The following is a 24,254-nucleotide window of genomic DNA, read 5'->3' on the forward strand; positions in this document are numbered from 1 at the left end:
TTGCTAAGCAGCAAATTGGCAAGAATCTAGTTTAAACACATCAAGCTCCATAAAAATTTTGAGTTCTCTCTCATATCACCACTTTGACAATTCTCAGCCTCTTGTGAGAGGCAGTAGACATACTTTTCTTTTTTAATCTTGAATGGCTTCATATTTTTAATGAACATTAAATGAGATGAAGTGTCTGTCTTTTCTGTTTTATCTGTTACTCTCCTCCCTATCTATTAAGAGGAAGGTTAAGTATTTCCCACACAAAAGCCCAGGCATATTTCACATCCTGTGAAGCACTTCACAGCTATGTGAACATCTAGCTTTGGTCTAGCAGCAGTGTACATATAGAATTATTTTTGAGCACTGTAATGTGGGTATTATTAGCTCATTTTACAGCCTGAAAACAAGCTGTACATGGTTAACTAAACTGGCCTAAGTTTACAAAGAGCCCAGATTAAATCTGCTGTTTCAGGCCCCATATTCAATGTTCTTACCCACCTTATTGTCTCTGATCCCTTGATAAACTATTCAAAACCATGTGCTTCATAGCCTGACTTGGTGAAAACATTTCCACATCCTGCCTCAGTCTCTCCATTTTTATATTGGACAATTCATAATTCTAATGCTATGATTCTGAGAACAAAAATAGCAACGTATGAAAAACTTGGGAAATGACAACTTGGGAGTATTGTCCTTATCTGATCCTTCTAAGTGACTTAACATCAACATCTATAACCATTTAAAGAACAAAATCAAACACTTCCGGGATTAAAAAACACTCAGCTCCCACGGGGGGAGAGGGCAATTAAAGGGTCTGTAAACAGGGCGCAGAATTCCTGAGCAAAGCTTCTACAGCAGAGTTTCCACTTTAATACACACAAGGGCATAACATAAAGCTGGAAGTTCAGCCCACCAACAAAAACTAAGCCCTTGGTTTGGTCTCTTAATAAAAGAAGATGAGGGAGTGGAGCATTGTGAGATATGGGGCTCAAGAGGAAACAGCAGCCCAGGGACCACTTGAGCTGAGTTGGCTGGGAGAAACTCCCACCAAGCACTAAAGAAGCAAGTTGCTCCAACCACAAAGCCCTCTCCAATTCATGGAAGCCAGGGCTCCTGCGGGAGGAGAATAGCCATGAAGGGAGCAGAAAGTAATGAATCCAAGCGTTCAAGTCTCACTGTGGCCGTGGTATAAAGCACTTGGGAACAGATGAGGCCTGGAAACCACCTGCAAAATGGAGGCAGATATCTGGGTCTGTGTCTGCAAATGCACACCTGCACACACTCACACACACACACACACGATTGTGTCCTGTCTCTATCAGACTCCTAAATTACTGTGACAAGGATAAGTTCAGATTTTAAGCAGGAGCCTCAAGCCAGAAATGATGAGATTCTCTGGGAAGTAAAATAATGAAATCAAGATCCAAGCCTAAACAGAAAATTTGAATCAGATTTAAGGCAGAGTAAATGTTGAAATCTTTAAGCTTCCATAGAAAATTCACACTAAAAATATCAGAAGTCCTCGTCTTCATGGTTTAAATCGAGGCAGCCGGGCAGTTGACCGAGGCAGAAGGACAGGTCTACAGCTCTCTCTCTCTCTCTCTCTCTCTCTCTCTCTCTCTCTCTCTCTCTCTCTCTCTTCCCTCCCTCTCTCTCTCTCTCCCCCTCCCTCTCTCTCTCTCCCCTTCTCTTCCTCCCTCTCATTCTCAACATCTAATTAGCACATATCCGTTTTGAGGATGTTTTAGAAGGAATATGACATGAAACCTTTTCCACATGTATTGGACCACAGAGAGAAAGACTGTGCATTTCCCCCCAGATGTTTGAGAAACACTATGGAGAAATGCTGATATAAATCTGATCCAAAAAGATGGCCAGGAAGTAGGGACATAATACATTTCAAATAAAATATGATCAGCAATTAGGTAAACCTCTGCACACATTGCTTTGGAACAGATGCTAATGAAGTAAAACGAAATGTTAAAGCCCCCAAGAGATCAAATAAATTGGTTGTTTCTTTTTGTGGCCAAACCTCCACTCTTAATTCTTATTATTGGTGTCAGTAATGCCTGTCTTTGTCCATGGAGGTCTTGTGATACTGCAACAAAATTCCAGACAAACCTCAGTGATGCGTGTTCTGTGATATATAGAATTATAAGAGTAGAAAAGGTTTGATTTTAAAGTTAGAAGTAAATAATAATGATCACGAAGGTCAGAGTTACACTTTGTTAGCGTCTCAATCCTCTACCTAGCTGTCACATTACTCTTGCTTGCGGAAATGTATATTCGATGGCATAAGCAAGTTGCCTTTTTAAGTATAGAAGAATCTGCTGTTTACAATGCAGTTGGATGGAGTTAATTACCCCGTTTTACAAAGGATTGAATTCTTTACATAGAAGCCCCTTTCCCACCGACTGCTGCTACTGTGGGTCAAATAGCAGAAGTTTAAGTATATGCAGGAAAGGGCATCAACCACTGAGGAAAGGTTGGACAGGGCTCCATATCCAACATTTATCACTTCCTAAGCAGGTGATACCAGGGGGACGTGGCACAGTCCTGCCCTTGAAGGGCATGCTCCCAGGCAACACGGGGGATCAGATTTTCACATACAGACTGACAAGTGCACCAGGTATTAGTAAGGTAAACAAGGTCAGCCTCACCTGTAAGGAAGAAGAATAACTAAAAGCAGAACTAAGTGTGGAATGGTTGGCTGAAAGGGTCCAGAAGCTGAAGAGTTAGGGGACGATTAATAGCCCAGCCAGGTGACAAATGGCAGGTGATTGTGGTACCAATAAAGAGCCACTGAGGAGATAGAGCTGGAGAATTTGGGGACCAAAAAAGAAAGTTCAGGAAAGAAATGTCTTGACAATGACTCCCATACTTATGGCTTGGACATAAGCTGGATGGTTGGGCCATTGATATAAATAAGGTATCCAGAAGCAAGGCCATTTTTCAATCTTTAAGTTACCTGCCAAAATATTGTTAATTTATTGAAAAACAAAAATTTCACAAACACACATACACAAAAAAAAATGATCAACGAATGATCAGATATTGCAAATGAATCATTTGCCTCTTTCTCTCTTTAACCATTTGGGCTTAAACAAAAGGCATTCAGCCACTTCAGGAAAAAAAATGTAAATATTCAAAGAAGAAGCCACATGCAACTTCATGGGAGTAAAGGAGATAGGAAACAACTGGAGTCCTAGGAAAAGTGAAGAAAGTTACAGAGGAGGGGGCTGGCTACAAAACAAATTCACTGTTTTTCATTTTTGATACCCGAAAAAAAAAAAAAAAACCTGTATCTATGATTTGAGGGGGTGGGTTGCATATATAAATATAAATTAAGTAAAATGAATGTTGTTTCCTAATTCTCAAATATGGATACCAAATGAATGATTTCAGTGCACTCGTGAGTGTTAGACTAGAACTCAGAAAACTTGGTGTTGCTCCCTCTACAACTGAGTTTCATGATTTGACACCAGGGCTACATGAACATTCTCTAGCTCCAGCCACTTACCTGCAAATGCCATAATTTTACTCTTCTTTAAGGCTGAGTAATATTCCATTTTGTATATATACCACATTTTCTTTATCCATTCATCTATTGAAGGGCACCTAGGTTGGTTCCATAGCTTAACTGTTGTGAATAGAGCTGCTATGAACATTGATGTAGCTGCATCACAGTAATATACTGATTTTAAGCCTTTGGGTATAAACCGAGAAGTGGGCTGTGACTGGGTCAAATGTCGCTTCCATTGCAAGTTTTCTGAGGAATTTCCATGCTGCTTTCCATAGTGGTTGCACAAATTTGCAGTCCCACCAGAAATGTCTGAGTGTACCTTTTTCACCACATCCTCACCAACATTTATTGTTGCTTATATTCTTGATAATTGCCATTCTGACTGGAGTAAGATGGAATCTTGGTGTATTTTTTTAATATTTTTTCCAAATATTTATTTTTTAGTTGTAGTTGGACACAATAACTTTCTTTTTATTTATTTATTTATTTGTATGTGGTGCTGAGAATCGAACCCATGGCCTCTCACGCACCAGGTGAATGCTCTACCGCTGAGCCACAACCTCAGCCCAGAATCTCAGTGTAGTTTTGATTTGCATTACTCTCATTGCTAGAGATGTTGAACATTTTTCATATATATTGTATTTCTTCTGTGATGTGTCTGTTCAGTTCCTTTGCCCATTTATTGATCAGGTTATTTGTTTGTTGGTTTTTGTTTTTTTTTTTCAGTGTTAAGTTTTTTGAGTTCTACATAAAGAATCCTGGAGAGTCGTGCTCTATCTGAGGAGCAGCTGGCAAAGATTTTTCTCCCATTCTGAAAGCTCTCTATTAACATTCTTGATTGTTTCCTTTGCTGTGAAGAAGCTTTTTGGTTTGAGGCCATCCCATTTATTGATTCTTGGTTTTACTTTTTGTGCTTAAGGAATCTTGTTGAGGAAGTTGGTTCCTAAGCCAACATGATGGAGACTTTGGCCTCCATTTTTCTGTAGTATGTGTTTATGGTACCTTTGTCTGGGATGAGATGACTGTATTTATATGGGTTTGTCTCTGTGTCTTCTATTTCACTGGTCTCTATGTCTGTTTTGGTCCCAATACAATGCTATTTTTGTTACGACAGATAGCATAACTTAAGGTCTGGTATTGTGATGTCTCCTGCTTCACTTTTCTCACTGAGGCTTGCTTTGCCTTTTCTGGGCCTCTTATTTTTCCAAATAAATTTCATGATTGCTTTTTCCATTTCTATAAAGAATGTCACTGAAATTCTAAATGGAGAAAAACTGAAAGCACTCCCTCTAAAAACTGGAACAAGGCATGGATGCCCTCTTTCACCACTTCTATTCAACATAGTCCTTGAAACTCTAGTCAGAGCAATTAGGTAAAATAAAGAAATTAAAGGAATACAAATAGGAAAAGAAGAGCTCAAACTACCCCTACTTGCCAATGACATGATTCTGTATTTAAAAGACCCAAAATTCTCCACCAGAAAACTTCTAGAACTCATTAGCAAATTCAGCAAAGTAGAAGGATATAAAATTGACACCCATAAATCAATTATATTCTTATACACCAATGATAAATTAGCTGAAAGAGAAATTAAGAAAAATAGCCTCAAAAAATAAATAAAATGCCTGGAAATAAATCTAACAAAATAGGTGAAAGACCTCTATAATGAAACTACAGAACACTAAAGAAAGAAATTGAAGAAGACCTTAGAAGATGGAAAGATCTCTCATGTTCTTGGATAGGTAGAATTAATAGTGTCAAAATGTCCATACTACCAGAAGTTCTATGCATAATTAATGCAATTCCTATTAAAATTTCATTTTGCATGTAGTTTTAAAAGATAGATTTACAAGTAAAGCTGTGTTTATTTTGTGACCTCAAAAACTTAATGGAGGAGCTGTGGCTATGGCTCAGCAGTAGCTCACTTGCCCGGCATGTGTGAGGCACTGGGTTCGATTCTCAGCACCACATATAAATAAATAAAATAAAGGTCTATCACCAACTAAAAATATATATATAAAAAAAATTAATGGAAAAATCAGGATATCAAAATATATTGTTTTTCCATATCTGGCCATCTTTTTTTTGTAAATGATAACTGTATTCTTGTCATGGTCTGAAAAAATGGATTTGTTTTTAAAACTAAATGTTTAATATTTAAGGTAGTAAATATTTTTTTAAAAGTAAAGATTAAGGTAGATTCAAATGCATTTTTAATTTTCTGGTGGCATTGGGAATGAAATGTACCTGGAAAGACACCATTGGAAACAAAGTGGTAATGTATGGCACATTAACAACCCTGGAGATATTCATTTTCTATTCACTAAAATCCCTAGACCAGTAGTCTTTTTCCAAATATGAAAAGCCATTCCAATTCTAAACTGGCCTCCCCTTCTCCACAATAAAAATCATTCTAAAATGTTTGGCAGTGGGTGAACACAGTTGTACAATTCAGAGATCTTGGAGTTTAAGAATAAAACAGAACCCATTTTAAATTTGAACTTCAATTTTCAATTACACTGAATTATAACCCAGGTTATATGTCTTACCTGTGGAGACTGATCAGACATAATGTTGCCAAGGTTTTTTAGTACCATCCACTACTATTGGTGTCCTGAGTGACCAGTGGTAGAATCCAACTGGAAACTGGAGTATGTGTTCCAAGTCCTGCACAGGTGTGGTGGATGAAAGGCTAATTTTACAGTTTACGCAGTTGCCATGGCAGAACACATTTTGAAAAGAGAAAACAAATATTTTCAGTCACTTTCAATTTACAGTCAATAAAGATCCTAAATGACACCTTAGCCTACCCAGAAATTCAAAGCAAGAGAAAGCTTTAAAATGCTTTTTACTTATGGCTGGCACCTGATATGACAGTCTGGTTGACATTGCACATGCATGCTTACAGAGCATGTAGTATTTTTGTAAATCAGAAACAAAACCCATTAATAAGATTGTGCCATGATTTCTGAAACAATCGTATTTGTATTATTTCTGTTATCCAAACTTGTTATTTTTTTCTCTTCTGACAAGAGCATAGAATAAGTTTTAAGAACCCATTAACTGTTTTCAACCTGTTTTAATGATGTAGAAATTATTGTATTTTAAAGAAACAGATAATTTGATCCAATTGAAGGGGAAAATGTTTTGTGTGCTTTTCTGCTTTTCTCTACAATGTCCGCATACAGAGTGACCACATGTCCTGGTTTGCAGAAATACCATCTCTTATATTAACTGTTGGAATGGACATCAGTGTTTGTGTCCTCTCTGAAATGCCTCAGGACAGTCGAAAAATTATTCAGCTATCCTTTCAATGCACAATTTGCCTCAATTCACTTAATTTCATGATGCCTCGTTTTCAACATTTTTATACAATAGCCATAATTACTTCTAAACTTTATAAAGAATGGTTGGAGCATGAAAATTATCACCATTATTTTACAAATACAGAATTAATCCCAGTGGGGACAAAGGGCCAAAATGGACACCTTTTGTGGTTGCATTAATCTTTCTGGCAAGAAACTAGTATATAATTAAATAAACCTCTATAGCCAGAAAGAAAAATAATTTTGCATCTAAAAAGCCATCTGTTACCTGCTTATTACTCTGCAGCCAGAATCTAATAATCAGCCCCTGTAAGAGAAGGACACATTGTTTTGCCAACCCCAAATTGCTATTTGAGGGATAGAACATGATTTGAATTGATTCTAATGATTCTCAGAAGAGGAGAGAAAAGGAGAAAAATGAAATATTTTCTTTACAGTATTGTAAGGCACCTTTTATGATTATCTGCTCTTTTCTAAAGTATTTAGATTTTTCAGAATTGTCCCAGTATCATTTTTAGTCATTTGTAAAGGACATAAAGAGATCACTCAACAAATATAAATTGAATGTTCACTAGGAACAGAGCCCCTTGACAGAGTAGGCATGTTCTTTTAAAGGGCTGATTGATGTAAATCACCAGGGTCCAGGTGTGAAGCTGAGCTCTGAGGCTCTTGGTTCTTGGTCAGACTCTGTAACAAGGACAGGGCCACCTTATTACTCTTGTGAAAAGATAGAGCTGCATCTGAGGTGCAGCTCTCAGAGTCACCCAAGCTACTTCTTACAATGCAGATTATGCCCACCAGCCTGGGATTTTTGTTCAGTGGATCTCAGATGGCACCCAGGAACCTGAATTTTTTTATTAGTGCATTATAGCTATGCATTATATTGGGGTTCATTCTGACATAATTATACAAGCGTGGAATCGAATTTGCCCCAATTCAGTCCCCAGTACTTCTCCTTTCCCTGCCTTTCTCCCTCCCCCTGTTTCCTGTTCTATACCCTACTAATTTGTCCTCTATGTACTTATAGTTTTTAGAAATTAGTCCAATTTGGATATACATAAAGGTGAAACTCACTGTGGTGCATTCATACACCTACATAGAAAAGTGAGGCCAGGCTCTTCCCACGAGTCCTCCCTGTCCTCATTCCTCCTCCCTGTCCCTCAACCCCCTTCTTCTGCTCCATCCATCTCTCATCTATTTTCATGGTATTCCCTCCTCGTTTTTTGCCCTTAATTTGGTCTAGCTTCTGCATGTGAGAGAAAACATCTGACCCTTGACTTTCTGGGTCTCACTTATTTCAGTAGCATGATGAGGAACATGTATTTTAATGACCAGCCTCAGAGGATTCACGGCCAGTAGTAGGACATTGTCCACCATTTAGGAAACATTATCGTCATGGCACATAAGCCTTTTACCATGTTGGCTTTGGCTCTCTTTCTCATGTTGAAACACGTAGAGACAGAGAGGGCAAGCATCAGCGCTCCTCGAGCAGACACATAAGGAGTGAAATGCACGTCAGAGAGGGATTGCTGGTTGGAAAAACCAACCAGCTGAGGGAGCAGTTGCTCAAGATTGACAGTATTTAACTTGGAAGTATGCTGTGACCCTGTGACCGTCTCCATCTGAAAGGATCCAGAGTTGGTACTGTGAAACACATGCTGTGGGCCAGGAAGTCACTAGGGAGAACTGGGGCTATTGACTGACTTAGGCAGAGTTGTTGCCTGTGACTGAATTTGCAGCAGATCATTTCAGCTTAGTCTCTGGACAAAGAGGAGCTGTAGTCATAATTATAGTAGTTTTTAATAATCTTCTTAGAGTGACTGTGTGGGCTGGCACAAAGAATAGAGAATGAATTTCTATGCATAACATTGCCAAAATGCCATAACTCTGTAAGAAAAAAAATGGTTATGTTTGTAAAATGTACTGGCTTTCTCAGAAGCAGAAAAATTGCATATTTACAAGGGTTCTTAAGAGTCATTTAGTCCAATCCTAATTCTTACCTACCCACCACCAGATATAGGAAACTTAGCAAATAAATTCAGAAGTAATTTGAATAAAATGAGTTTTTGATAATAAAACCTAATATATTTCTCCAAAACTCTTATCTTTATAAATCAAGGAAAACAAGTTGTTATTAGCAATTGTTGTGAATGTAAATTAAGCATGGAATCAAACTTTCTGAGAATGCTGATATTTAAAGCAAACATTTATTGAGTTCTTGCTCTACACTAGGTTCTTCACAGAAATTATCTATTTGAGCCTAGTGAACTTGGTATTAATTAGATAGTGGAAGAAATTTAAAGGTATTACATTGTATTCAGTTGAGATGCCACAGCTAACACGTGGCAGAAAAAAATTCAAAACCAGATCTGACTCATGAACAGAAACAAATACACCATCAATATATCCAGAACGATGATCAGATGTGTTTTTAAAAATATATGTGCTGAGGACTGTGGCACACACCTATAATCCCAGCAATTTGGCAGGCTGAGACAGAAGAATCACAAGTTCAAGGCCAGCCTGGGAAACTTAGTGAGATCCTCTCTCAAAAATAGAAAGGACTGAGGATATTGCTCAATGGTAGAGCACCCATGGGTTCAATCTCCAGTGCCAAGAGAGGGGGGGAAAAGTCTGCAATCATTAAACAATTCACAAATTAGCTGAATGGACTTTTCAACTCATATTCAGTTTGAAATCTTCCTTGTACCACGTGTAGAATCTAGGTCAGAAGCAAGCTGAGCATCTCCTTGCAGAATCTGACAAATATATACAACAGGAAGGAAGGAAAGAAGAGAGAGATGGAGGGAGGGAGGGAGAAAGGCAAAGGAAGGGAAGAGAGGAGAGGAGAGGGGAAGGGAGGGGAGGGGAGGGGAGGAGTAGTTCTTTACCAATATAAGAAAGTGCCATATTTGGTTTTGGTCAGCAAATCTGAGGATTAACGTATCTCAGATTCAGTTGAGCCTGTGGCCTATTGTGAATGGAGTGAATAATGTGTGTGAGGATACACACTTATCATGGTTAAGCAGAGGACTACCCATAGCAGGAATAGACAATGAGTGAATCATGAATTACTGCATCTGTGTTCCACTAAAAACTGCAGATCAGGGAGTTTGCAGATAGAAATTATGTGGCAGTAACCTCAAATCCCATTCAGTATTCTCAGTGTTCAATAGCTAAATCTGAGATCCAAATAAAGAAAATGATTTTACCAAGATAACATGAGGCGTCGGCACTAGTCCTGGGACAAGAATAAAGCTTTGTAGCTTCTGGGCCATGTCCGTTCGTGTGCATGTAGCTCATAAAGCCTCTGTATTGGTTTGGCAGGGTTTTTTGTTTGTTGGTTTGTTTGTTTATAAAAGATTCTTGGGCTACTTTGAACAACCTATCTCAAGAAAATTATCCAACCTGGTTGGTCCTGGAGGAGGATGAGAAGGCAGTATGGGAAAAGATAAGGTCTGAGGCATTTTGTTGTTGTTGTTATCTTTATTTTTCTCTCATGATGGCACAAGATTTAAAGTAAAGTAACCACTAAAAAAAAAAATCCTCTTTGTCTTGTCCTTTAAGTCTTTGCTCAAACATCACATTTTCTGTAAGACCTGACCTAACCATCCTATTTAAATTGGCTCCCTTGCCCCAAATCTCCCATCCCCCTTCTCCTGTTGTATTAGGAGGCTACAATTTTCTAACACATGGCACAGTTCACTTGTGTTTCCTGAATTCTAGAGGGCGTGGATTTTTGTTCCCTGTTCCTTACTGCATTCCCATCACCTAGAACGATTCTAGGTACATGTTAAGGGCTTCGGAATGCTCACTGAACAAATTAGTAGATGAATGAGCCTCAAAACGGGCAGACTAGGGTATTGAATTAAGGTGTGACCTTTATGTTCTACTGATTTAAAGTAAAATTTAGGAAGCAAATGTAAATCTCTTGAGAATGCGCGAGGTGACAGAAAAACAATACGCACAGAGAAATGCATACGTAAAGGAGAACTGGGTACAACTACGTACCAGAAAAAAAGATCGTAAAAGGAGGAAGGGGTGAGCTTTAGGCATTTTTGTTTTCCATTTTTCAATATATTTTGTTTCATTAAAGCAAGGTGAAGAGAAAGGAAAGTAGGGGAGAAGTGAGAACTTCAGTCAGGGAACTTCTGGCCCCCTTACTTGGAACGCCATGAGCCCCTCTGCTCCTTGTCTGAATCCTCGTCATCTTTGTCTAAAATGAAGATAAAACATTTTAGCCAAGAGCTGAGGAAGGCTCAGTTTTCCTCCTATTTCCAGAAACATGTGCTTTGCAGGATTGAAAGTTAATACATTGAGTTTTGTCTAACTACACTGCTTTGCTCACATTCCCATCTTTGTGGACTCCTGGATTTCCTTTTCCTCCTCTCCAGGCTCATCTGTCTTGTTGCTGTACTTTTATTGAGGGGAGGAGAAGGCGTCCCTGTTCTTTTTTTCATTTGTCAATTAATTTATTTAATTTTTGAAATGGATCAATAGAAACATGATGATTGTCGCGTGACGTTAGGAGTAGCTGTACACTGTGCAACGTTGAAGTCAGGGCGGACAGGTCTTCCTCCTCCAACATTTATCATTTATGGCAAAAGCATTCAAAATGCTTTCTTTCAGCTTTTGGAAATATGCAGCCCATAATCACTGTGGTGACCCCGTGGTGCAGTACACACCAGAAAGTCTGGCTCACGTCGGTCCCCACTAGCGCCCCCTGCTCTCCCTCCCCCTGCTCTACCTCCTCACCCCCAGTAACCACCGTAGTCCTCTCCGCCTCCACTTGTTTTCAAAGCCTTCGTTTGTCCTGTACTCATGCCTCTCTCCTCCTACTCCCCAGTTTGTGCGTGGGCACTTCCCTGAACAAATAAAGCTATGGTGTGGAGAGAATTCAAGGCCAGCAAGATCCAGAACAGCAAAGGCCTTCCTAACAACCATCCTCCTTTCCTGCCTCCTCTGAGCATCTGGAGCTGCATGCTGGGGAACCTGTGCTGCCTACCACTGTCCACAGTGCCCAGAGGGCCCCTCCTTCCCTCCTCCTGATTCATGACAGAGACCATCATAGCCCTCATTCCTCACAGTGCAAAGAATTTATTGTCTTCCACTAGTGCAAGAATATAGGGTCTCCTTTTGTCCTAATTGACAGCTTTTTAACTCCCAGAATCATAGGATGTTAGAACTGAAAGGAGTCTTAAAAGCCACCTAGTGAAATCTCCATTATAAAGCCCAAGCAATAAAGTATTTGCTATCAATAAGTACTATAAACTCAGCCATTGTGTACCACCATAGGAAAGTTACTTTGGGCTATTCGCTTGGGTTTTGAAACAGTTTTCAGTTATCTTTTTTTTTCACATCTATTATAAAATCTATGAATCATTGTAGAGAAGACTGTGGGCTCAGAAGGCAACCAGGGCCAATGGAAAACCCATTTCAGGTTGACAAGGGCACTGATGCAAAAAAGAAAAAGATCAGTTACTCAAGCAAGAGCAAGAAGAAATTAGGCTAAAATTATGACAAAAGAATTGCACATCAATAGCAACATCCTTCACCACTAAGACCAGTAGATAACGGAAGCGTTGCCAAGGAAGCCGGGAGAATGATGCTCCCCAAGTTAGCAACGTATCCGGTCTGAGTCAATGGTGATTGGATTAGGGTTTTCCTGATGGAATAAAATAGAATAAATATGTTAAATGATTCCTCTTCCATGCATCTGGAAAAGGATAAATTTCCATTTCATTGGAAAACGTAAAATGACTATAGAGAGAAAGCCCCTTATCTACCTTTAAAAAGGCAAAAGATTTATATGATCTTAGAGAAACCCCAATGTTCCTCACCCAACTTAGAATCACTAGCAGCCACCATAATGCCACCTGGGGATTAGAACTGTCTTCATGGTCCATTGTGCCAGAACAGCTGATTTTTTTTTAATGATAATTTTTATAATTGTCTTTTTCTCCCTTTCAGGCGTGTAAATTTTATAGTTCCCAATGGTACGTGGTAAACTACAAATATGAACAATATTCTGGAGACATTCGACAGCTACCCCGGTAAGAACCTGTGATAAGGACTGTGGGAAATTTCAGCAGGGGTGACATCTTCTGGTTTTACCTCTTTAACAATTTGCTTGGTCCACTGCAAACAGATTGCAGGGGAAGCCACAGAAGCAAGAGACAGAGGCTCATTATTTTGGAGTTGCCTTACTATGAAGAGCAAAGCAGTGTTCCTCCGAAACAGCGAATCTTTTTTCCCAACACTGGACATTGACTTCTACCAAATTTCTAGATGTTCTTCTAGACTCAGTCATTCCAGTGGGGTAATTCTGGGAACTTCCTGTTGGGAAGGTCCTGCCACACTCTGGGCCCTCCTAAGTAATTATGACATTCAAAACCTCTGAGTATTAGTCACATGCTTTTTGTAGATACCATTGAAAAGCAAAGCATTTTTTTACCACCCAGACTTCCTCTTTCTGAGAATAGTTCTGAGAAGTGGTTACAACTTGGAAATCATGTCCAACCAATTGGAAGACTGTGCATCAAGTGAGGAGAGGTATCATAGCAGCATTGAGCTCCCTCTCCAAAAAAATGTCTTTCCAAGGTCACTTCAGTGACTTTGTTCCCAAACACCATTTATACTTTCTTACATCCATGCTGTAATAAAGAAAAGGATAAAGTAAAATAATGTACATTTCCAGGAGTCTTCCTCTACTGAAATCACAGAGGAAGCTTGTCCACTAGCGGCAGGTACAGGCCCTCATTGTCGAACTGGGATTCTCATAGAGCATGCAGATTCTTCTCATGAGAACAAATATTCTCGAGAATTTCCCTTACTTTAGCTGAAGGAAGTGGAAATTGATACCAAGAAGGGGAAGAGTAAGGCTGCCACAAGTTAGAAACATGAATTAACTGTATATATTCAAAATGAAAATAAGAAGTTCCAGAAGACAATCCTGTAGCATGCACCCAAGAATAATGAAGACTGTAACATTGAACAGAAGAATTCTATTTTTACAGGGTTTTGCCAAGCTAAGCACTCCCTCCTAAAGACTGTGCATATTTAGGTCAGTGGTGGAAACAGATTAATTTACTTGGGCCTTCTGAGGATAGTAGAGGCAAATCATTTTCATACCTCCTGGATCAGAATTTCCATATGTCTGCTACTAATTTAAACTGATCATTTCTTTTTATGGGTTGCTGAGGCTGCAAAATACCAATGTGCAATCATAAAAAAGTGAAAAAAGAGGTGGATATATTTTAAATTTAAAAATGCATTTTTTGTCTTTTAAGAACCCTGCTTCTTTAAAAATAAAGTGTTCATAAGAAGAAACTAGAAAGATACAGTATTTCTAGCTAAAAAGCAAAATATAAACCATAAAAGGTAAAATATAAACATAAATAAATATCAACACTGAACTTGGAGTTCCCAGGTGATCAGAGCAACATAAAAAGCTTATACCACTGACTTCATTTATCCCCTAGGTAAAGTACAGAGATCTGTGACACATGAAATAATTTTTAACCATAGTAGATTTGATATAGAAAAGGAAACTTCCTAAACTTATATTTTTTGACTAAAGATCAAATAAGGTATGGCCAGCCTAGGTGGGCTGAGTTAGGACAGAATAATTTTGTAAAGGACAAAAGAATGTTTCGTGAGTGTCTACAGTGAGTGAGTTAGAATATGCTAGATGCCATAAGTATGTTATCTCATTTAATAACCATCGGTTAGAATCTCTTCCACATTTTATAGAGGAAACTTGGGCACCGAGAGGTGCCACCATTCTTATAGAGGTGATGAAGGAAATTTAAGTGAAAAACTGATAAATGAGACTGACAATAAATCATAACTCAGTTGGAATCAAACTCTGAGGGTAAGATCCCTGACTGGCCCTTACCCAAGATCCCAAAGGCTCTGAGAAATCACAGAATGCTCCTTGGGGCTCGGGGAATTTAAAGTCAAGAGCCTGAAGTGCTGACTTTCCCACGATCTTTAAAAGACAAGGTAGTCTTGCACAGTAGCCCCCAGGACTGATGTGAGAGTGATGGCTGGTTTTCTTTAAAGACAGAGAAGGTGCGCCCTGGGAACCATTGGGACCAAGACTAAGAACAGCCCTAGTAGCCCTCAAACCTCAGAGGTAGTGGAAACACTGTCCACCATCAGGGCCCAGGGCCGTGCCCTGCGCAGCTGAGCTCACCTCCTCCCACTGTCCTTCCTCCCCATGCCCAGTCTCGCTGCCTTCCACTCCTAGGTGCTCTGAGCTTGTCCTCCTCAGCACCTTCACTCTTATGCTTCCCTCTGCGGGAAAGATGTTTCCCTAAAGCAGCTCAAACTGGCTGCTTCTCATGCTCAACCTAAAGGACACCTCCCTAGAGAGGCCTCCCGTGCCCACCTTTACTAATCTTGATCTCTGCCTCTCCCACCCAATCACTCTCTTCTCTCCGATTCTTTTTTTTTTTTTTTCATCATTTATTTTAAGTTGCCAGATAGCATCGTGCATTTTTACATGTGCAGCAAGACGTTCTGAAGTCCACAGACACTGGACTGGTCAAATCTAGCTAATTAAAAAATCCTCCTAGTTGTCATCATTTTTGCAGTGAGAGCACTTCACGTGACTCCTTCTGAAGTTTGTAAGAATGGGGTGTTGGTCATTAACGTTGGTCACCCTGCTGTGCAATGCATCTCTTGAAACCCTTTGATTTTTCCAACAACCATTTTCACTCAGGCAACTTGTGCTGACTTATGCCCAATTTATTCTGGACTCCCTCCTCCCCTAGAACGGGAGCTTCTTCAGTTTAGGGGCTTGTTTTCTCATATGTGGCTGGCATTCTTGTGGTTCTTCTAGTTATCAGGTATGAACTGGATTCAGGAAACGTAGAATTGGGAAAAGCTGGCACTGGAAGGACATGCCCACATCAACCCTAACTTGAACTCACTGATACACACACACACACACACACACACACATATGTATATATATATATATTTTTTAAATTGAGAAATGAAGTCAGCATAGACACAAAGACGACTGCATTTGGTTGTTTTGCTATTGACCTCATTCCTGTTGTCTCGTATCTTCTGAGTTATTTTTGAACAGTTAAAGTGGACCTAAGGGGAATGCTTAAAGGAAATTTTATTTTATAAAAGAGTGTAGAGATGTAAATTGTAACATAGCATAATAGAGACTATCTAAGTAATAAATGTAACATTTGTGAAATTGTTGAAAAAAATTTTTTTAACATTTTCTGTATGAAGTTTTGATTATTAGTAGTATAAAAAGGAGAGAGTCTGTTCAAAAGGTATCATTTTGGGTTACTCTTTATATCGTTCCATCAACACTTTAAAAGTGTCATGCAAATTTTCGAACATAGGAAAAGACTTGTGTGCCAAGAAGAACAAGTCATCGGGTAGGATTTATGAATGTGCAGTTTATTGCAGGGGGGGGTGGTTCAAGTAAAATTCACATACAAGGAAATATGCAAATTTTGAGTGAACCATTGGATAGTCCTTTTGAGGAAGAGTTCACCAGCAACTCACACCTCCTTTGAGACAAAGAGTACCATCACCCCCCAGGTGATGGTAATCTGATTTCCTGCTCAGTGCTCACCGCTACCCTAGAGAGACAACCATTACCAAGAGCATCATAACAGTAGAATCATGCTATGTATATTCTTGTGCTTCTGGTTTCTTTCACACGGCACAGTGCTTTCGAGTGATGTCCCTGTTGTCACATGTATCCATAGCTCCTTTTCCATTTTGAGTGACTCTCTTCCCAAGGGTCTACTATAATTTGTTTAGCCATTCTCTGTTGATGGGTTCCTTAGTGTTTTGTCCCGTATTATTCACAGTCAGTTTTGATGCATAGGATTTTGTGATTCTTTGGCCACATGTTTTAGACTATCTCCGTTGTCATTGTCATTTCTCACCTGGGAGATCTGTGAAAACCCCTCAAGAGTACTGAGCCTTATGCATTGATGATCACGAAAACCTTATGTTGTCCCTTTGTCCTTCACAAGTTTGAAAAACTGTTCCTTCTCTTGCTTGTTTGTACAGTGAGTCCTGGAAATCAGCCCTAATGAGAAAGTGAGCAATACTGCAGTCCACAGGTGTCAAGAACAAACACCCACAAAATCATTCCTCTGTGAGAAAGAGGAGGAAGGACCTGCCATGCTGGCACTAGAGGACAGGATAAGGAGTTCATAAATGAACAGCTTTGTGTTGTGCCTAAGGCAGATGGAGGGCAAATGATGAGCACAGAGCCAGGGTTGACATCCCACGTTCAAGTTTGGCTCTGCCTCCTTGGTTTTCCCTCCTCATCCCTTTGCCGTGCACTTGGGATGTGTCCTCAGTCCTCCCTTTAAGGCTGGGCCAGCATGTTCAGATGCTGGAACACTGTTCATCTTCTGCAGAAGAAATGCTTCAAGTCACCTTGAAATCAGCTGTTTGAACCTGCCCTGAACCTGGGGTGACATGTCATCTCTCACAGGAGGGGGAGAGGAGGAAAGGTTGTATTTAAGGGCTTTGTCAATCAAATGAAGAGGTAAAAGGAGCTGTTTTTCTCTCAAGGAGTGTCAGATGATATTAAAGAGAAAGAGACTATTTTTTGATGAGTGGGAAGAATTTTCATCTTTCAGAAATAATACTGTGGAACCTCTACTTTCTTGGCCTTCTCATAAAGTTGAGCCTGATCAAAAGGGGTGGACCATGTTAACGCTACATAAGTACCCAGGTCCTTTGGGGGGCGGGGAGTCTTCATTTGTGATTAACATTCTTATTAAAGATGGTTCAAACTCACCTTTTCTAAAAGCAAAAATGATTTCAGAGATAAATCTCCTAAACCCATCTCTTACACTGTGTGTTTTATATAAATTATTGTTACAGTCTTTATTCTTATCCTATAAAATGGTAAGATTAATCAAGACTATAGAACCTAGCATCATTACAAATGTCTGATTGCACACACATGTAATTTACTAAAAAGCAATAGACCATTTAATGAACATTTAGACTTCAGTATATATTTTGGAACATCTTTGGACTTGTAAATAAGTCATGGTTGAGGAAGATCATATTATGCATTAATGTCTTTGAAATGTCCATCCATGTCTTATATATCTATTAAAAATATTTATTGAATATATACTATATGCTAGACCTTGAAGTGGAGCTGACCATGAGATGCACATTTCCCACCACTTTTCTATCAAGCCTCTGACTGTTAAATAAAACTTTTACCATTAGTAACTACTTTTCTGTAGGTCTTGAGGTTTTGTTCAGATCACAGCTAAAACAAAACAGGATGGAAATTGGAAATAGGACCAACCCTAACACTCAGTCTCAAGTACTATTATCCTCAGAACAGCTTTACTGTTCTTATTGTTTGAGTTGCCAGTAAATCTCATTAAAATGAATTTATCAGGTAAAATCACAATAGTAAAATACTTTTAAAATACCATGAACATGTCAGAGGTACATCTTTAGATTTTGATCACCAAAAATACATTCCTCAGCTATAATAAACATCACCAAGATGACTGCCACAAGAGAGTGTGAAATTATACCATTTTTATATCAGTTCGCTTCTATTCTTCTTGCTCACCTTGCCCTTTAATTGAATCAACCAGCAAATGGGTTTTGAGCATCTAAAGCAGTAGGAAAGGACAGCTGAGTAAGATGCCGGTGGGTGTTCACTAGAGTTCCTGCCTTTAAGAAAGGCATAATCCAGTGAAGGCTTAGAACAGGGCACAGCTAACAGGAGCAGGTATGCATCGTTGAGAGACTAATGCTCAGAGTCCACAGGAAGAGAGCCCCAATTCGAAGAGTCCAGGATGACTTAATGGAAATGATCTTTTGCCAGGTTACAATGACAATTGTCATTGTATTCAGGCTTAAAAATGAATGAAATCCTGGCCCATGCTATGACATGGATGAGCCTTGAAGACCTGATGTTAAGTGAATAAACCAGACACAGAAAGAGAAATACCTGATTCCACTCATATGAGGCTTAGAATAATCAAGCGCATGGCAGAGAAGGTCGGATAGTGGCAGTAAGCAGGGGTGTGGAGAGGGGAAGAGGTGGAGAATTATTTTTAATGGGCACAGAATTTCAGAATGGGAGGATGGAAAGACCTGGAGCTGGAGACGGTGATGGCTGCACCCCAATATGAATCTGCCTCAACATGGTTAAACAATAATTCTTGTGTATATTTCACCACAATGTTCAAAAACCCTCTTAACAGGAATGGCGTGTGGTTCTGATTTCAGACTTTGCCTAGTTGAGCACCCGGACAATGTTATTTTTGTGTCATCTCTTCCACTGTTGAAAACTAGGAATCGACATTTTCGTGTGCCCAGGAGGGTGAGGGAATATTTTAAATCCATTAGTAGCACCCTACATGAACACACAGTAGGGAAAATTTATGCATACTTACATATAAGTATGGTCATTTTCCTTCCTCTTTGGAATATCGTCAGCATAGGAAATGTGTGTGATGGGAATACCAATTTGCCTCTGATCTTTTTTTTTTCCTCAATAGTCAGATTCAGAGATTATTTCTGCACAATATAAATCATCTGAGAGAAAACAAAAACATTCCATGAAATTTCTACATATAGAAATTTTTGCAATAGTTGTGCTAAAGAGCATAGTAGCACACACCTGTAATCCCAGCAGCTCTGCAGGCTGAGGCAGGAGGATCTCGAGTTCAAAGCCAGCCTCAGCAACTTAGCAAAGCCCTAAGCAACTCAGCAAGACCCTGTCTCTAAATAAAATATTCAAAAGGGCTGGGGATGTGGCTGAGTGGTTAAGGCCCCTGGGTTCAATCTCTGTTACCAAAAAAAAAAAAAAAAAAAAAAAAAGCTGGATATCAGGAGTGTGTGAGCGTTGGGAGGGATTTTCTGGTTTCCATCCAACCCTTTCTTGTGAGATGGCGTCAAGCCAATGAAAGCCTGTCATTCTGACCTACTTATAGAACCAGCTGTGCCCTCGTGCTCCTCTGGGCAGATAACGATGCCATGGCCGAGGAGGCATTTCTCAGCTGCCCTGGGAATGCACAAAGGAAGCACAGCTGCCACTCGGTCCCTTCCAGTGGCCTTCTGAGGAGCCCTCGGGTAGAGAAGCTGCACAGCCCAGTGACATGGCACAGGCTGCTTCTCAGGATCAGGGTTCCTCAGAGCTGAGGCTCTTCAGGTGACCTCCCTGTAGCCTCAATCATGTCACACAGAGGTGAGGCAGGAAAGGTAATGGAAATGTCACTGCTAAGACTTCAGAAGGTGGAGGTAGGAAACTTCCAAACCTTTAATGGCATCTTGTTTGCTTTCTTTTAATTCATCTTTTAATACATCTGTGTGAATAGTTAACTCCATTGCTTAAATTGTTTATTTACTGGAGGTAAGATATAATGGCATGGGCAAGGTTAATACTTCTAAAGGAAATGGGACCCCCACAGTTTTCAAGATTACAAATCTTAAAAATTTCTAAGAGTGCTAGCATAGTTGTTACCTTGGGAACAGCTGAAAATGAGAGCCATGTCCTAAATGACAAATCAGAACCCTTTTTTCTTTCTTTCTTTCTTTTTTTTTAACATATCAGAGCAGAATACAAACCAGAGAAACTTCCTTCACATTCCTTTGAGGTTGACCATGAAGATGCTGATAAGGATGAAGTAAGTGAGTTGTTGAAAGTGAAATGTTTAAACATGAGGGCGATTAGTTCCTGTCTTGCATTGGAGATTTCACCTTCTGGCCAGTTTTTCATGAGCAGAAGTAGCTGATTGTGTTGGGGCTTTTAGTCAGAATGAATCATGTTTGTTTTGACATTGAACATGATTTTGCAGATGAGTCAAAGACAGGAAAAGGAGGCCGGTTTTTAAGTGCCGCGTCTGAGCCCTGGATGCACAGTGCCATGCTAATGATACCTTTCTGCAGGATACCACTTCCCACTCCTCCTCCAAGGGCGGTGGGGGAGCCGGAGGATCAGGAGTTTTCAAGTCTGGCTGGCTCTACAAGGGAAATTTTAACAGCACCGTGAACAATACCGTTACTGTGCGGGTAAGGGGACACCAAGACTCATCTTCATTTCTGTCACCTTTCTTGATACTCCCTCCTTGGGTCATAGCACAGAGGAGAGCCATTTGCATTGAATTTATGTTTCATATCATATTTTATTTATGAGGAAGTAGGATACTCTTCTCTAGAACAACGCCTTTCTGAAGGAATTACAATATTTCTAACCTCCATGAGTAACAGCTCACTGCGATTTAACTTCTTCTATCTTTTATTTAGTCATTCAAAAAGCGCTACTTCCAGCTGACTCAGTTGCCCGATAATTCCTACATTATGAACTTTTACAAAGATGAAAAAATATCCAAAGAACCCAAAGGCTGCATCTTTCTGGATTCCTGTACAGGTGTGGTACAGGTGAGTGGAAATCCCTTTTCCCCCTTGGGGGTTATTTTCATGGCAAAATGCATTCAGCAAATATTTTTTAATTATGTGATGTGAACCCAGAAGTGTTCTAGACTCTAGGCCTTCAGTGAAAACCAAAGTGGCCTACATCTCTACTTCCACAAAACTTATTTCAAAGAAAAACAGGAAATAAGCAAATAAATAAATAAATAGGATGAAGTCAGCTGGTAAGTTTTTCGATAAAAGAAAGAAACAAGGTCACAGAGGAGAGAGAGGAATGTTAGTGCTCAAGACATAAGAAAAGCATTTTGGAAGAGGCACCATATGGTTCATGGACTAAAAAATGAGCAGGGACAGCAGGTGCAAAGGTCCTGAGGAGGAGCAAGCTGATATAAGCTGAGCTATGTATTCAAGGAAAAGAGGAGAATGGCCACCTGCATAGATGGCTTCTGTGGGGAGAACCACGGAGCCAAGGAAATTCAGTAAGATAATAAGCAAATCACAGCTCACAGCATACACTTCATAATTGTCATCTTGAGGTAACCATGTAAATTCACAGTGTGTGCACACACCCTCTTTCCTCTGTGAGGAGGTCTCCTCCAAAGGCAAGAATTACATTGATTCCCGAGGTTTTAATTTCAGAAACAGCTAGTTCTCTTAACAGGTACTGCTGTTCTGCAAGTTCTTGACCTTCAAATTATTGTTCTTAGTATTAAATTTGGCATGAAGCACTATGGCAAAGGGAAACAGAGTAATTCCAGAGACCTCTCCTTTTCCATGGACATTGGAGGTCTGTGCATTCAAAACATTTATTCTCTGCTCAGATGCATTGTCTTACCTTATTTCTTCTTAGGTAAAAATGGAAGCACTCGAGTGTTTTAGCAATCTCCCCTCAAATTTCCCAATAAAGCTCTGGCTGCTTGAGGTGAGAAATTTTGTTTCTGATCACAGGCCACTAGAGCTGTGCTTTCTGTTATCAGCAAGCCACAGGCACTCACTGGTTACCTTGTAGCTGAGATTACATCTTGGACAACTACTGGGGTCACTTAGATATATGGATGCAAAATGGAGCTCTTTCCAGCCTCTTAGTCCTGGCCTGTTTCTGGACAGTGAAAATCTGGAATTCCTCCAGAAATTAATAAGGCTGAACTTTATTTTTTTTTAATTTTTTATTGTTGGTTGTTCAAAACATTACAAATTTCCTGACATATCATATTTCACACTTTGATTCAAGTGGGTTATGAACTCCCACCTTCACCCCATACACAGATTGCAGAATCACATCAGTTACACATCCGTTGATTTACATATTGCCATACTAGTGTCTGTTGTGCTCCGCTGCCTTTCCCATCCTCCACCATCCCCCCTCCCCTCCTCTCCCCTCCCCTCCCCTCCTCTCTCTCTACCCCCTCCACTGTATAACCCTGAGGGTCTCCTTCCATTTCCATGCAATTTCCCTTCTCTCTCCCTTTCCCTCCCACCTCTCATCCCTGTTTAATGTTAATCTTCTTCTCATGCTCTTCGTCCCTACTCTGTTCTTAGTTACTCTCCTTATATCAAAGAAGACATTTGGCATTTGTTTTTTAGGGATTGGCTAGCTTCACTTAGCATAATCTGCTCTAATGCCATCCATTTCCCTGCAAATTCTATGATTTTGTCATTTTTTAATGCAGAGTAATACTCCATTGTGTATAAATGCCACATTTTTTTATCCATTCGTCTATTGAAGGGCATCTAGGTTGGTTCCACAGTCTTGCTATTGTGAATTGTGCTGCTATGAACATAGATGTAGCAGTGTCCCTGTAGCATGCTCTTTTTAGGTCTTTAGGGAATAGACCGAGAAGGGGAATAGCTGGGTCAAATGGTGGCTCCATTCCCAGCTTTCCAAGAAATCTCCATACTGCTTTCCAAATTGGCTGCACCAATTTGCAGTCCCACCAGCAGTGTACAAGTGTACCCTTTTCCCCACATCCTCGCCAGCACTCGTTGTTGTTTGACTTCTTAATGGCTGCCAATCTTACTGGAGTGAGATGGTATCTTAGGGTGGTTTTGATTTGCATTTCTCTGACAGCTAGAGATGGTGAGCATTTTTTCATGTACTTGTTGATTGACTGTATGTCCTCCTCTGAGAAGTGTCTGTTCAGGTCCTTGGCCCATTTGTTGATTGGGTTGTTTGTTCTCTTATTGTCTAATTTTTTGAGTTCTTTGTATACTCTGGATATTAGGGCTCTATCTGAAGTGTGAGGAGTAAAGATTTGTTCCCAGGGTGTAGGCTCCCTATTTACCTCTCTTATTGTTTCTTTTGCTGAGAAAAAACTTTTTAGTTTGAGTAAGTCCCATTTGTTGATTCTAGTTATTAACTTTTGTGCTATGGGTGTCCTATTGAGGAATTTGGAGCCCGACCCCACCGAATGTAGATCGTAGCCAACTTTTTCTTCTATCAGACTGCGTGTCTCTGATTTGATATCAAGCTCCTTGATCCATTTTGAATTCACTTTTGTGCATGGTGAGAGAAAGGGATTCAGTTTCATTTTGTTGCATATGGATTTCCAGTTTTCCCAGCACCATTTGTTGAAGATGCTATCCTTCCTCCATTGCATGCTTTTAGCCCCTTTATCCAATATAAGATAGTTGTAGTTTTGTGGATTGGTTTCTGTGTCCTCTATTCTGTACCATTGGTCCACCCACCTGTTTTGGTACCAGTACCATGCTGTTTTTGTTACTATTGCTCTGTAGTATAGTTTGAAGTCTGGTATCGCTATACCGCCTGATTCACACTTCCTGCTTAGCATTGTTTTTGCTATTCTGGGTCTTTTATTTTTCCATATGAATTTCATGATTGCTTTCTCTATTTCTACAAGAAATGCCATTGGGATTTTGATTGGCATTGCATTAAACCTATAGAGAACTTTTGGTAATATCGCCATTTTGATGATGTTAGTTCTGCCTCTCCATGAACAGGGTATATTTTTCCATCTTCTAAGATCTTCTTCTATTTCTCTCTTTAG

The 24,254-nt window shown here is 39.7% G+C and overlaps 1 protein-coding gene across 3 annotated transcripts in view; it reads left to right on the plus strand.

Moving 5' to 3' along the window:
- Window positions 1-24,254, plus strand: part of Dock10 (dedicator of cytokinesis 10) — a 234,268-nt gene that overhangs the window by 119,455 nt on the left and 90,559 nt on the right. For all 3 annotated transcript variants that reach the window (XM_027942015.3, XM_027942017.3, XM_027942018.2), the window contains exons 4-7: window positions 12,811-12,893; window positions 20,432-20,504; window positions 20,767-20,889; window positions 21,124-21,258. In XM_027942015.3, coding sequence (XP_027797816.2) covers window positions 12,811-12,893; window positions 20,432-20,504; window positions 20,767-20,889; window positions 21,124-21,258 — 414 coding nt within the window. The remainder of the gene's footprint in view (window positions 1-12,810; window positions 12,894-20,431; window positions 20,505-20,766; window positions 20,890-21,123; window positions 21,259-24,254) is intronic.

Source organism: Marmota flaviventris, chromosome 11, assembly GCF_047511675.1.
Source record: "Marmota flaviventris isolate mMarFla1 chromosome 11, mMarFla1.hap1, whole genome shotgun sequence".
NCBI lineage: Eukaryota > Metazoa > Chordata > Mammalia > Rodentia > Sciuridae > Marmota > Marmota flaviventris.